Source organism: Ascaphus truei, chromosome 2 (assembly GCF_040206685.1).
Source record: "Ascaphus truei isolate aAscTru1 chromosome 2, aAscTru1.hap1, whole genome shotgun sequence".
In the NCBI taxonomy this organism is placed as follows: Eukaryota; Metazoa; Chordata; class Amphibia; order Anura; family Ascaphidae; genus Ascaphus; species Ascaphus truei.
In genome coordinates, this window is record NC_134484.1 from 2,336,957 (window position 1) to 2,351,500 (window position 14,544).

The 14,544-nt window shown below is 46.7% G+C and overlaps 1 protein-coding gene across 2 annotated transcripts in view; it reads left to right on the forward strand.

Moving 5' to 3' along the window:
* The first annotated feature begins 251 nt into the window (after window positions 1-251).
* LOC142474880 (phospholipase A2 inhibitor gamma subunit B-like) overlaps window positions 252-14,544 on the forward strand; it is a 78,449-nt gene continuing 64,156 nt past the window's right edge. The window contains exon 1 of one of the 2 annotated variants that reach the window (XM_075581030.1): window positions 252-477. In XM_075581030.1, the coding sequence (XP_075437145.1) occupies window positions 429-477 (49 nt within the window). In that variant the 5' untranslated portion in view covers window positions 252-428. The remainder of the gene's footprint in view (window positions 478-14,544) is intronic. The other variant, XM_075581026.1, reaches the window with a different exon arrangement.

The following is a 14,544-nucleotide window of genomic DNA, read 5'->3' on the forward strand; positions in this document are numbered from 1 at the left end:
CTTCCTTTTTTGGGACCTGCACCTTAGTTGATGTTAAGAAGAAAGCCTGTTAAATGGAAACACAAATATAAACATGCCAGCTTTTGAGTCATATATTGAGACAAATCTCCTCCGTGCTTAAATATAACCCAAGACATACTCGGAAATGAAATATTTGTGACATTGTGTGTTTCCTGGAATGCACGGCAGGGTGTAACCAAATCCATCCCAGTGAGGAATAGCTCAAACACACCCTACGTGTTGGAGATACAAACAGGTTTTTGACATTTATGGACTTGTTCCATCTTGTAACAATTATAGAAACCCTAACACAACTCTGTGTTCGTTTAGACACACACTGGACTGAAGTGATCTCAGCTTTATAGCGTCGCTGAATCTCCTGTAAACCATCGGTATCTGCTACCTGAGCTTCGTGTATCTGTCTCATCATGAACTTCACCTTCCGTATCTGTGTCCTGTCTGCCTTCATCACTGCAGGTGAGTGACTCCGTCCTTCCTTACTAAGCATGTCCACTGCTGCTCTCCTCTTCACCTCGTCCCCTTATGACACAGGGATGGAATACAACCCTGTTTTTGATTTGGGGCTGAACATGTTGATTCACATTTTCCATACAATGAGAAAGTACTGTATGGTCTCTTCCAATCCATCTCATTATACGTTTGTAATATTTATTGACCATGCACAGGAGACAGGCACATGGCCATTGAAATGCAAACAAAGTCCAAAGTGTCGGAGATGCATATTTGCTTATTAATAATTATTAATACGTTGCTTCCTTAAATTACGACTCACCCAAATCCACTTGGGGTATTGTAGAGATTGTCCAATGCAATATAAGTAAAGGCTCGGTGATAAAGGATCAAAGTAGGATTTGCTGCATGGCAGAACTTTATTTCTGTACTTCAAGCTCAGAGATACTTCTCTCCTAAGCACGGAGATACAAGTAGGGTAGTAAGAGAGTTACTTCTCTCCTAAGCTCAGAGATACAAGTAGGATGGTAAGAGAGTTACTTCTCTCCTAAGCACGGAGATACAAGTAGGATGACAAAAAGAACGATTCCTGCGCTCCTACCAATTAGGCTAAGATAAAATAATATTCTCATGAAAAAGGGTATTTGGTTAAACCCTTTGGCCAAAGCATACTGTATGTAAGCCTGCATGCCACATCAAGGCAACCCGTTTAATGCAGGTACCTACACTATACTGTATATATGTAATAATTGGCCCATGGACTAGTGAAAAAAGTGTTAGAGCCCTGAAGGGGTTAAATAAAGCATGAGCTTATGTGAGTAGTGCAATTAAAATCTGGCTAAAGCCAGTATCATACTTACCTTTGCTATATATACAAGTAGGATGGTAAGAGCGTTACTTCTCTCCTAAGCACAGAGATACAAATACAGTAGGATGATAAGAGAGATACTTCTCTCCTAAGCACGGAGATACAAGTAGGATGATAAGAGAGATACTTCTCTCCTAAGCACAGAGATACAAGTAGGATGGTAAGAGAGTTACTTCTCTCCTAAGCACAGAGATACACGTAGGATGGTAAGAGCGTTACTTCTCTCCTAAGCACGGAGATACAAGTAGGAGGGTCAGAGAGTTACTTCTCCCCTAAGCACGGAGATACAAGTAGGATGGTAAGAGCGTTACTTCTCTCCTAAGCACGGAGATACAAGTAGGATGGTAAGAGAGATACTTCTCTCCTAAGCACGGAGATACAAGTAGGAGGGTAAGAGAGTTACTTCTCTCCTAAGCACGGAGATACAAGTAGGAGGGTAAGAGAGTTACTTCTCTCCTAAGCACAGAGATACAAGTAGGAGGGTAAGAGAGTTACTTCTCTCCTAAGCACGGAGATACACGTAGGATGGTAAGAGAGATACTTCTCTCCTAAGCACGGAGATACAAGTAGGTTGATAAGAGAGATACTTCTCTCCTAAGCACGGAGATACAAGTAGGATGGTAAGAGAGTTACTTCGCTCCTAAGCACGGAGATACAAGTAGGAGGGTAAGAGAGTTACTTCTCTCCTAAGCACGGAGATACACGTAGGATGGTAAGAGAGATACTTCTCTCCTAAGCACGGAGATACAAGTAGGTTGATAAGAGAGATACTTCTCTCCTAAGCACGGAGATACAAGTAGGATGGTAAGAGAGTTACTTCGCTCCTAAGCACGGAGATACAAGTAGGATGGTAAGAGCATTACTTCTCTCCTAAGCACAGAGATACAAGTAGGAGGGTAAGAGAGTTATTGCACCGACACACTTTATTCGAGCAAATACCCAGTATGTACCTGGCAGATACCTGGAATGCGCCGCTCCTCACCTCTGACAAGCCCCGTTGCGTTTGCCTTCCCAGCCTGGGTTCATGCCTGGCTGATGGGCGGCTGATCTGTTAAATGATAATGATTAGGATTTAATAGGCTGCAATGCTTCGCGTGTCTACCAGATGGCATAAATTCATGAATTGTAATGCAGTATATATATATACTGTGCAGTATTGCAGCCAGTGGGAATAAAATGCTTCAATCCCTGCTTGGAAAATAACCCAATGCACTCGGGCAGAAAACAGTCACAAACCTCAATACACCCGGGTATACCCGAATTCGTGGGACTAGCCGAGCTCGAATAAAGTGTGTCGCCAGTGTACTTCTCTCCTAAGCACGGAGATACAAGTAGGATGGTAAGAGAGATACTTCTCTCCTAAGCACAGAGATACGAGTAGGATGGTAAGAGAGTTACTTCTCTCCTAAGCACAGAGATACAAGTAGGAGGTAAGAGAGATACTTCTCTCCTAAGCACAGAGATACAAGTAGGATGGTAAGAGAGTTACTTCTCTCCTAAGCACAGAGACACATGTAGGAGGGTAAGAGCGTTACTTCTCTCCTAAGCACGGAGATACAAGTAGGAGGGTAAGAGAGATACTTCTCTCCTAAGCACAGAGATACAAGTAGGATGGTAAGAGCGTTACTTCTCTCCTAAGCACGGAGATACAAGTAGGATGATAAGAGAGATACTTCTCTCCTAAGCACGGAGAAACAAGTAGGATGGTAAGAGAGTTACTTCGCTCCTAAGCACGGAGATACAAGTAGGATGGTAATAGCGTTACTTCTCTCCTAAGCACAGAGATACAAGTACAGTAGGAGGGTAAGAGAGATACTTCTCTCCTAAGCACAGAGATACAAGTAGGAGGGTAAGAGAGATACTTCTATCATAAGCACGGAGATACAAGTAGGATGGTAAGAGAGTTACTTCTCTCCTAAGCACAGAGATACAAATACAGTAGGATGGTAAGAGAGATACTTCTCTCCTAAGCACAGAGATACAAGTAGGATGGTAAGAGAGTTACTTCTCTCCTAAGCAAAGAGATACAAATACAGTAGGATGGTAAGAGAGATACTTCTCTCCTAAGCACAGAGATACAAGTAGGATGGTAAGAGAGTTACTTCTCTCCTAAGCACAGAGATACAAATACAGTAGGATGGTAAGAGAGATACTTCTCTCCTAAGCACAGAGATACACGTAGGAGGGTAAGAGAGATACTTCTCTCCTAAGCACGGAGATACAAGTAGGATGGTAAGAGCGTTACTTCTCTCCTAAGCACGGAGATACACGTAGGATGGTAAGAGCGTTACTTCTCTCCTAAGCACAGAGATACACGTAGGATGGTAAGAGAGTTACTTCTCTCCTAAGCACGGAGATACAAGTAGGAGGGTAAGAGAGATACTTCTCTCCTAAGCACGGAGATACACGTAGGATGGTAAGAGAAATACTTCTCTCCTAAGCACGGAGATACAAGTAGGAGGGTAAGAGAGTTACTTCTCTCCTAAGCCCGGAGATACAAGTAGGATGGTAAGAGAGTTACTTCTCTCCTAAGCACGGAGATACACGTAGGATGGTAAGAGAAATACTTCTCTCCTAAGCACGGAGATACAAGTAGGAGGGTAAGAGAGTTACTTCTCTCCTAAGCACAGAGATACAAGTAGGATGGTAAGAGAGTTACTTCTCTCCTAAGCACAGAGATACAAGTAGGATGGTAAGAGAGTTACTTCTCTCCTAAGCACAGAGATACAAGTAGGATGGTAAGAGCGTTACTTCTCTCCTAAGCACGGAGATACAAGTAGAAGGGTAAGAGCGTTACTTCTCTCCTAAGCACAGAGATACAAGTAGGATGGTAAGAGAGTTACTTCTCCCCTAAGCACAGAGATACAAGTAGGATGGTAAGAGAGTTACTTCTCTCCTAAGCACAGAGATACAAGTAGGATGGTAAGAGTTACTTCTCTCCTAAGCACAGAGATACACGTAGGATGGTAAGAGAGTTACTTCTCTCCTAAGCACGGAAATATTTGTAGGATGGTAAGAGCGTTACTTCTCTCCTAAGCACGGAGATACACGTAGGATGGTAAGAGCGTTACTTCTCTCCTAAGCACACAGATACACGTAGGAGGGTAAGAGAGATACTTCTCTCCTAAGCACAGAGATACACGTAGGATGGTAAGAGAGTTACTTCTCTCCTAAGCACGGAAATACACGTAGGATGGTAAGAGCGTTACTTCTCTCCTAAGCACAGAGATACAAGTAAGATGGTAAGAGAGATACTTCTCTCCTAAGCACAGAGATACAAGTAGGATGGTAAGAGTTACTTCTCTCCTAAGCACAGAGATACACGTAGGATGGTAAGAGAGTTACTTCTCTCCTAAGCACGGAGATATACGTAGGATGGTAAGAGAGATACTTCTCTCCTAAGCACAGAGATACACGTAGGATGGTAAGAGAGTTACTTCTCTCCTAAGCACAGAGATACAAGTAAGATGGTAAGAGAGTTACTTCTCTCCTAAGCACAGAGATACACGTAGGATGGTAAGAGAGTTACTTCTCTCCTAAGCACAGAGATACAAGTAGGATGGTAAGAGCGTTACTTCTCTCCTAAGCACAGAGATACAAGTAGGATGGTAAGAGTTACTTCTCTCCTAAGCACAGAGATACACGTAGGATGGTAAGAGAGTTACTTCTCTCCTAAGCACAGAGATACACGTAGGATGGTAAGAGAGTTACTTCTCTCCTAAGCACAGAGATACAAGTAGGATGGTAAGAGCGTTACTTCTCTCCTAAGCACAGAGATACAAGTAGGATGGTAAGAGAGTTACTTCTCTCCTAAGCACGGAAATACACGTAGGAGGGTAAGAGAGATACTTCTCTCCTAAGCACAGAGATACACGTAGGATGGTAAGAGAGTTACTTCTCTCCTAAGCACAGAGATACAAGTAGGATGGTAAGAGCGTTACTTCTCTCCTAAGCACAGAGATACAAGTAGGAGGGTAAGAGAGTTACTTCTCCACTAAGCACGGAGACACACGTAGGATGGTAAGAGAGATACTTCTCTCCTAAGCACAGAGATACACGTAGGATGGTAAGAGAGTTACTTCTCTCCTAAGCACAGAGATACAAGTAGGAGGGTAAGAGCGTTACTTCTCTCCTAAGCACGGAGATACACGTAGGATGGTAAGAGAGATACTTCTCTCCTAAGCACGGAGATACAAGTAGGAGGGTAAGAGCGTTACTTCTCTCCTAAGCACAGAGATACAAGTAGGAGGGTAAGAGAGTTACTTCTCCCCTAAGCACGGAGACACACGTAGGATGGTAAGAGAGATACTTCTCTCCTAAGCACAGAGATACACGTAGGATGGTAAGAGAGTTACTTCTCTTCTAAGCACAGAGATACAAGTAGGAGGGTAAGAGCGTTACTTCTCTCCTAAGCACGGAGATACACGTAGGATGGTAAGAGAGATACTTCTCTCCTAAGCACGGAGATACAAGTAGGAGGGTAAGAGCGTTACTTCTCTCCTAAGCACGGAGATACAAGTAGGAGGGTAAGAGCGTTACTTCTCTCCTAATCACAGAGATACAAGTAGGAGGGTAAGAGAGTTACTTCTCTCCTAAGCACGGAGATACACGTAGGATGGTAAGAGAGATACTTCTCTCCTAAGCACAGAGATACACGTAGGATGGTAAGAGAGTTACTTCTCTCCTAAGCACAGAGATACAAGTAGGATGGTAAGAGCGTTACTTCTCTCCTAAGCACAGAGATACAAGTAGGATGGTAAGAGAGTTAATTCTCTCCTAAGCACGGAAATACACGTAGGAGGGTAAGAGCGTTACTTCTCTCCTAAGCACAGAGATACAAGTAGGAGGGTAAGAGAGTTACTTCTTCCCTAAGCACGGAGACACACGTAGGATGGTAAGAGAGATACTTCTCTCCTAAGCACGGAGATACAAGTAGGAGGGTAAGAGCGTTACTTCTCTCCTAAGCACGGAGATACACGTAGGAGGGTAAGAGCGTTACTTCTCTCCTAAGCACGGAGATACACGTAGGAGGGTAAGAGCGTTACTTCTCTCCTAAGCACGGAGATACAAGTAGGAGGGTAAGAGCGTTACTTCTCTCCTAAGCACGGAGATACAAGTAGGAGGGTAAGAGCGTTACTTCTCTCCTAAGCACGGAGATACACGTAGGAGGGTAAGAGCGTTACTTCTCTCCTAAGCACGGAGATACAAGTAGGAGGGTAAGAGCGTTACTTCTCTCCTAAGCACGGAGATACAAGTAGGAGGGTAAGAGAGTTACTTCTCTCCTAAGCACGGAGCTGTTTCCTGTAGACAGGGTGCAGGATTACTGAACCTGTCCTCTCTCACCAAGTCACTGGATCCTTACATGTTTAGACAAATTGACCACTCTATACTGATTAACCCCTCCCCCTAATCAATAACAAGACTTTCAAATGATTTCCTTAAAAAGCCCTCTTTCATCTTGTAAAGTTATTATAACAACACTTTGATCTACACATCACTCCCCCTAATCTCTGCCAAGATTATCTCGTACAAAGGGCAAGATCTTCTTCTCAGGTAATTATTCGTACGATCACTTCCCCTGATCAATAGCAAAACGCTCGCCCGGTCCCTTTCATTCGGGGATCTGCCTCTTCCAAAGTAATAACCTTTCTTTGCTCTTATGCCATGGGCTCAACTCCAGTCCTCAAGCCCCGCCAAACAGGTCAGGGTTCAGGATATCCCAGCTTCAGCACAGGTGGCTCCATCAGCCCCTGCTTCAGCACAGGTGGCACACAGCCCCTGCTTCAGCACAGGTGGCTCAATCAGCCCCTGCTTCAGCACAGGTGGGTCAATCAGCCGCTGCTTCAGCACAGGTGGCACACAGCCCCTGCTTCAACACAGGTGGCTCAATCAGCGCCTTATTCTTTGACTGAGCCACTGATTGAGCCACCTGTGCTGAAGCTGGGATCCTGTAAAGCCGACCTGTTGGAGGTGGGGGGGGGGGGGATTTGAGGACTGGGATAGAGAACCCCTGATTTACGCCATCTTTCTCATCGCCTTATTTGTAACCTCATCAATCAAGGGACGGCTCAGCACAATGGGAATGCACAACAGCGCTGGCTGCCATATGTGAGGCGTAATAACCCGGGTTACACGCAAGAAAGGAAAGGAACAAGTACCGTGTGCCACTGCCGGACTGTCCTGGTAGGATGGAGGTCTTGGCTCTTACAGAATGCCGACTTACGGTGTAATCGGATACTGTATGCGGTGAGAAATAGTCTCCGGAGGGCGGGATCCGGATGTGGTGTAGATAGTCTCCGGAGAGCGGGATCCGGGGGTGGTGTAGATAGTCTCCGGAGAGCGGGATCCGGGGGTGGTGTAGATAGTCTCCGGAGAGCGGGATCCGGATGTGGTGTAGATAGTCTCCGGAGAGCGGGATCCGGGGGTGGTGTAGATAGTCTCCGGAGGGCGGGATCCGGGGGTGGTGTAGATAGTCTCCGGAGAGCGGGATCCGGGGGTGGTGTAGATAGTCTCCGGAGAGCGGGATCCGGGGGTGGTGTAGATAGTCTCCGGAGAGCGGGATCCGGATGTGGTGTAGATAGTCTCCGGAGAGCGGGATCCGGGGGTGGTGTAGATAGTCTCCGGAGAGCGGGATCCGGGGGTGGTGTAGATAGTCTCCGGAGGGCGGGATCCGGGGGTGGTGTAGATAGTCTCCGGAGAGTGGGATCCGGGGGTGGTGTAGATAGTCTCCGGAGGGCGGGATCCGGATGTGGTGTAGATAGTCTCCGGAGAGCGGGATCCGGGGGTGGTGTAGATAGTCTCCGGAGAGCGGGATCCGGGGGTGGTGTAGATAGTCTCCGGAGAGCGGGATCCGGGGGTGGTGTAGATAGTCTCCGGAGAGCGGGATCCGGGGGTGGTGTAGATAGTCTCCGGAAAGCGGGATCCGGGGGTAGTGTAGATAGTCTCCGGAGAGCGGGATCCGGATGTGGTGTAGATAGTCTCCGGAGAGCGGGATCCGGATGTGGTGTAGATAGTCTCCGGAGAGCGGGATCCGGGGGTGGTGTAGATAGTCTCCGGAGAGCGGGATCCGGGGGTGGTGTAGATAGTCTCCGGAGGGCGGGATCCGGGGGTGGTGTAGATAGTCTCCGGAGAGTGGGATCCGGGGGTGGTGTAGATAGTCTCCGGAGGGCGGGATCCGGATGTGGTGTAGATAGTCTCCGGAGAGCGGGATCCGGGGGTGGTGTAGATAGTCTCCGGAGAGCGGGATCCGGGGGTGGTGTAGATAGTCTCCGGAGAGCGGGATCCGGGGGTGGTGTAGATAGTCTCCGGAGAGCGGGATCCGGGGGTGGTGTAGATAGTCTCCGGAGAGCGGGATCCGGGGGTAGTGTAGATAGTCTCCGGAGAGCGGGATCCGGATGTGGTGTAGATAGTCTCCGGAGAGCGGGATCCGGATGTGGTGTAGATAGTCTCCGGAGAGCGGGATCCGGGGGTGGTGTAGATAGTCTCCGGAGAGCGGGATCCGGGGGTGGTGTAGATAGTCTCCGGAGGGCGGGATCCGGGGGTGGTGTAGATAGTCTCCGGAGAGTGGGATCCGGGGGTGGTGTAGATAGTCTCCGGAGGGCGGGATCCGGATGTGGTGTAGATAGTCTCCGGAGAGCGGGATCCGGGGGTGGTGTAGATAGTCTCCGGAGAGCGGGATCCGGGGGTGGTGTAGATAGTCTCCGGAGAGCGGGATCCGGGGGTGGTGTAGATAGTCTCCGGAGAGCGGGATCCGGGGGTGGTGTAGATAGTCTCCGGAGAGCGGGATCCGGGGGTAGTGTAGATAGTCTCCGGAGAGCGGGATCCGGGGGTGGTGTAGATAACAGGTCTCAGGGAAGCAGAAAAGGGAAAAGACCAAATGTGCCGACCAGTAAAAGTATTTATCTTAAAATAAGTAGGACAATATATGTACGCACATTGTGTACATATATAATGGATGTATAATGGTGTTGGCGCCCGAGGACGTCTTGCGCCGTGGAGGGGAAGGTTCACGCCGCTTCGCGGTCTCTTGGAATCTCTCCGCACGGTGGTTTGTGGTTCTCCGCGTCCGCGTCTCGCGTCACTTCCGGTCGGACCTACGTCACGTCCGGTCTCACGGATCAGAGACTTGTACATACACTCATACATGTACACTTATACAGACACAAACACACACGTACACAGTACATACATACACATACATATACACGAACACTTATACACTCATACGCATGCACTCATACACATACACTCATACACTCACATTTGTACATATACTCATACATACACGTATACTTATAAATACTCATACACGTACACCTATACATATACTCATACATACACGTACACTTATACAGTACATACACTCATACTTATACATACACTCATACTTATACATACACTTATACATCCATTCATACACATACAATTATACATACACTAATACACGTACACTTATACATACACTTACACATACACGTACACACGTTCACTTATACATACACATACACTTATACACGTACACACGTACACTTATGCATACACATACACTTATACACATACACTTATACATCCACTCATACACGTACACTTATACATCCACTTATACATACACACATACATACACACATTCAATTATACATACATGTACACACATACATTTATACAAACACGTACACTTATACACGTTCAATTATACATACACACACACTTATACATCCACTCATACACTTATACATCCACTCATACACGTACACTTATACATCCACTTATACATCCACACATACATACACATGTTCAATTATACATACATGTACACACATACATTTATACAAACACGTACACTTATACACGTTCAATTATACATACACACACACTTATACATCCACTCATACACTTATACATCTACTCATACACGTACACTTATACAAACACATACACTTATACAAACACATACACATACACTTATACAAACACATATTTATTTATTTATTTATAAAATGTGTTACCAGGAAGTAATACATTGAGAGTTACCTCTCGTTTTCACGTATGTCCTGGGCACAGAGTTAAGACAAATAATACATGGTTACAAATACAGTTACATAATGAGCAGGGTATACATTATATACAAGACATTGCATGCACAGTTAGAGAAGATGTATATTATAGGCGTATGTAACAGTTACAGACCAGATTAAAATGTGAGACAGCCTTAGTTTTGAAAGAACTTAAACTGGTGGTGGATGTGAGAGTCTCTGGTAGGTTGTTCCAGTTTTGGGGTGCACGGTAAGAGAATGAGGAGCGGCCGGATACTTTGTTGAGCCTTGGGACCATGAACAGTCTTTTGGAGTCGGATCTCAGGTGATAGGTGCTGCATGTGGTAGGGGTGAGGAGCTTGTTCAGATAGCTGGGTAGCTTGCCCAGAAAGTATCTGCAGACAAGACAGGAAAGGTGAACTTTGCGCCAAGACTCTAGTGATGACAAATCTAGTTCTTTGAGCATTTCGCAGTGATGTGTGTTGTAGTTGCATTGGAGAACGAAACGACAAATTGAATTGTAGAGGGTGTCAAGTTTGCTAAGGTGGGTTTGAGGTGCCGAGCCGTATACTATGTCTCCATAGTCTATAATTGGCATTAGCATCTGCTGTGCGATACGCTTTCTGACCAGGAGACTTAGGGAGGATTTGTTCCTGTAAAGTACCCCTAGTTTGGAATAGGTCTTGGTTGTCAGGGTATCAATGTGCATTCCGAATGTTAAGTGGGAGTCAAACCATAAGCCCAGGTATTTAAAACTAGTGACAGGGGTTAGGGTGGTGTTAGCGTTGGTTCTAATCAGTAGCTCAGTCACTGGAAGCTTTACAAATTTAGTCTTGGTCCCAAATACCATTGTTACAGTCTTGTCAGTGTTTAAAAACAGTTTGTTGTGGGAAATCCAGTTTTTGAGTCTCAAAAAGTCAGACTGAAGTATGTGTTGAAGGTAAGAGAGGCTATGGCTGTGTGCATATAGGATTGTGTCATCTGCATACATGTGTATTGAGGCTTCCTGACAAGCTGTGGGAAGATCATTAATGAACACTGAGAAGAGTAGGGGCCCCAGAACAGAGCCTTACGGGACACCACAGGTGATATCCAGGGGGTTGGAGTTAGAGTCTGAGATGGCCACATGTTGGGATCTACCTGATACTGTAGGTAGGACTGAAACCAGTTTAAAGCATGCTTCCCTATTCCAGAGCTCTGGAGTTTTTTAAGCAGGCTAACATGATCAACTGTGTCAAAAGCCTTTGCAAAATCTAATGCACCAGTGAGTTGTCCCCGTTCCATTCCACACTGGATTTCATTGCAAACTTTTAGCAGGGTAGTTACGGTGGAGTGTTTGGGGTGAAAGCCAGATTGGAATTGGCTAGGGAAATTTGTCTTGGTATAGTAATCGCTTAATTGGGAGTGAACACATTTTCCCATGACTTTGGATAGAATTGGGAGAAGAGAGATTGGCCTATAGTTTGAGACAGTGTTTTTGTCCCCACTTTTGAAGATTGGGACAACTCTGGCAGTTTTCCAGGTCTTAGGAATATGGCCTGCAGACAGGATAGAGTTGCCTATGGAAGCAATTGGTTTGGCAATGGCTGGGGCACCAAGTCTTAGGAGCTTAGATTGTAGTAAGTCAGATCCACATTGGCTGCTTAGTTTTAGTTTGAGGAGCGCTTGTGTAATCTCTTTGGATACTGGGACAAATTGAAAATTGTGAGCAGTGTTGGGAGAGGGTGGGGCTAAAGGGGTTCACAGAGTGAGGTTCATGTTTGTGGTTTTGGTTGCGTTTCGCTAATAAGTTAGTGGCACACCCCACAAAGTAATCATTGAATGCACTTGCAATGTAAGTGAGGTTTGTCAGAGTAATATCCCCCTTATTGATATTACTTGGCTGTTGATGGTTAGAAGGCTGGAATATGTTGTTGATAACTTTCCAGAAGTTAGCTGGGTTTGATGTATTTTGGTGGAGATTGTCAGAGTAATATTTTGCTTTTGCATGCCTTGTTTGCCTTGTGCACACATTCCGCAGGAATCTGCAGTGATTGAGATCCTTGGTAGTGCCAGTTACTTTGTGGCTTTTCCACAAGGCATCCCTGAACTGGTAGAGTGCTATAAGGTCAGGTGTAACCCATGGAAGGTGGGCACCCCGTACCCTTATTCTGCATAGTGGAGCATGGGTATCGCAGAGTTTTAAGAACTCGGATTGGAAATAGTCGAGCGCAGAATCAGGGTCGGGAATTAAGTCGATTCTGTAGTAAGATCAGCCAGAAACTGTTGTGGGTTAAAGTTTTTAAATGTTCTAGTGAGGAGAACTTTAGGGCTTGATTGGGGCGGTTTAATTTTCCTTACACAGTACACTATTGCATGGTCACTGAAAATGTCCGGAAGGATGCCAGAGGATTGGATTCTGCTGGGGTTTGAGGAGAGAATCAAGTCTAGCAAGGAATGGTTATGCGAGTTCAGGTTTATTCGTGTGGGTTGGGAAATGAGTTGTGATAGGTTAAGTGACTTGAATTGTATCTGGATTTTGTGGTTTTTAGGATCACGCCAGTTGAAGTTGAAATCCCCAAGAATAGCAGCTCACTCTTCTCATTCGGAGAGGAAATGGAGCCAAGAAATTGGGTGATATCAGTCAGGGATTGTAGAGGGGCTTTAGGCGGGCGGTAGATGCCAGCGAGCAAGATGGGCTTAGAAAAGGGGAGGTACACATACACGTACACATACACGTACACATACACATACACGTACACATACACATACTCGTACTCGTACACACTAGGTTTTCTGTGTGACTTTGGGATGAGAGACGACATTGGATGCAGCGAGAGTTTGTATGTATTACCTGTTCTCGTGCACGGACAATGTTATCCGTTATTATTTGGGATTACGTTGCACAATTCTTATTTTTCTTTTGACACATGAACTTATAAATGTTTCCGTGGCCTCATGGGAATGTTACTTTCTCTATCCACTACAAACGCCTCCCTCCTGGCCCACGCCCAATGTAATATACACCCCGGACCATCCTCCCTCCTGGCCCACACCCAATGTAATATACACCCCGGACCACTCTCCCTCCTGGCCCACACCCAATGTAATATACACCCCGGACCATCCTCCCTCCTGGCCCACACCAAATGTAATATACACCCCGGACAACTCTCCCTCCTGCCCCACACCCAATGTAATATACACCCCGGACCACTCTCCCTCCTGGCCCACGCCCAATGTAATATACACCCCGGACCACTCTCCCTCCTGGCCCACGCCCAATGTAATATACACCCCGGACCACTCTCCCTCCTGGCCCACGCCCAATGTAATATACACCCCGGACCATCCTCCCTCCTGGCCCACACCCAATGTAATATACACCCCGGACCACTCTCCCTCCTGGCCCACGCCCAATGTAATATACACCACGGACCACTCTCCCTCCTGGCCCACGCCCAATGTAATATACACCCCGGACCATCCTCCCTCCTGGCCCACACCCAATGTAATATACACCCCGGACCACTCTCCCTCCTGGCCCACGCCCAATGTAATATACACCCCGGACCATCCTCCCTCCTGGCCCACACCCAATGTAATATACACCACGGACCACTCTCCCTCCTGGCCCACGCCCAATGTAATATACACCCCGGACCACTCTCCCTCCTGGCCCACACCCAATGTAATATACACCCCGGACCATCCTCCCTCCTGGCCCACACCCAATGTAATATACACCCCGGACCATCCTCCCTCCTGGCCCACACCCAATGTAATATACACCCCGGACCACTCTCCCTCCTGCCCCACACCCAATGTAATATACACCCCGGACCACCCTCCCTCCTGGCCCACGCCCAATGTAATATACACCCCGGACCACTCTCCCTCCTGGTGCACGCCCAATGTAATATACACCCCGGACCACTCTCCCTCCCGGCCCACACCCAATGTAATATACACCCCGGACCACTCTCCCTCCCGGCCCACACCCAATGTAATATACACCCCAGACCACTCTCCCTCCTGGTGCACGCCCAATGTAATATACACCCCGGACCACCCTCCCTCCTGGCCCACACCCAATGTAATATACACCCCGGACCACTCTCCCTCCTGGCCCACGCCCAATGTAATATTCACCCGGGACCACCCTCCCTCCTGGCTCACACCCAATGTAATATA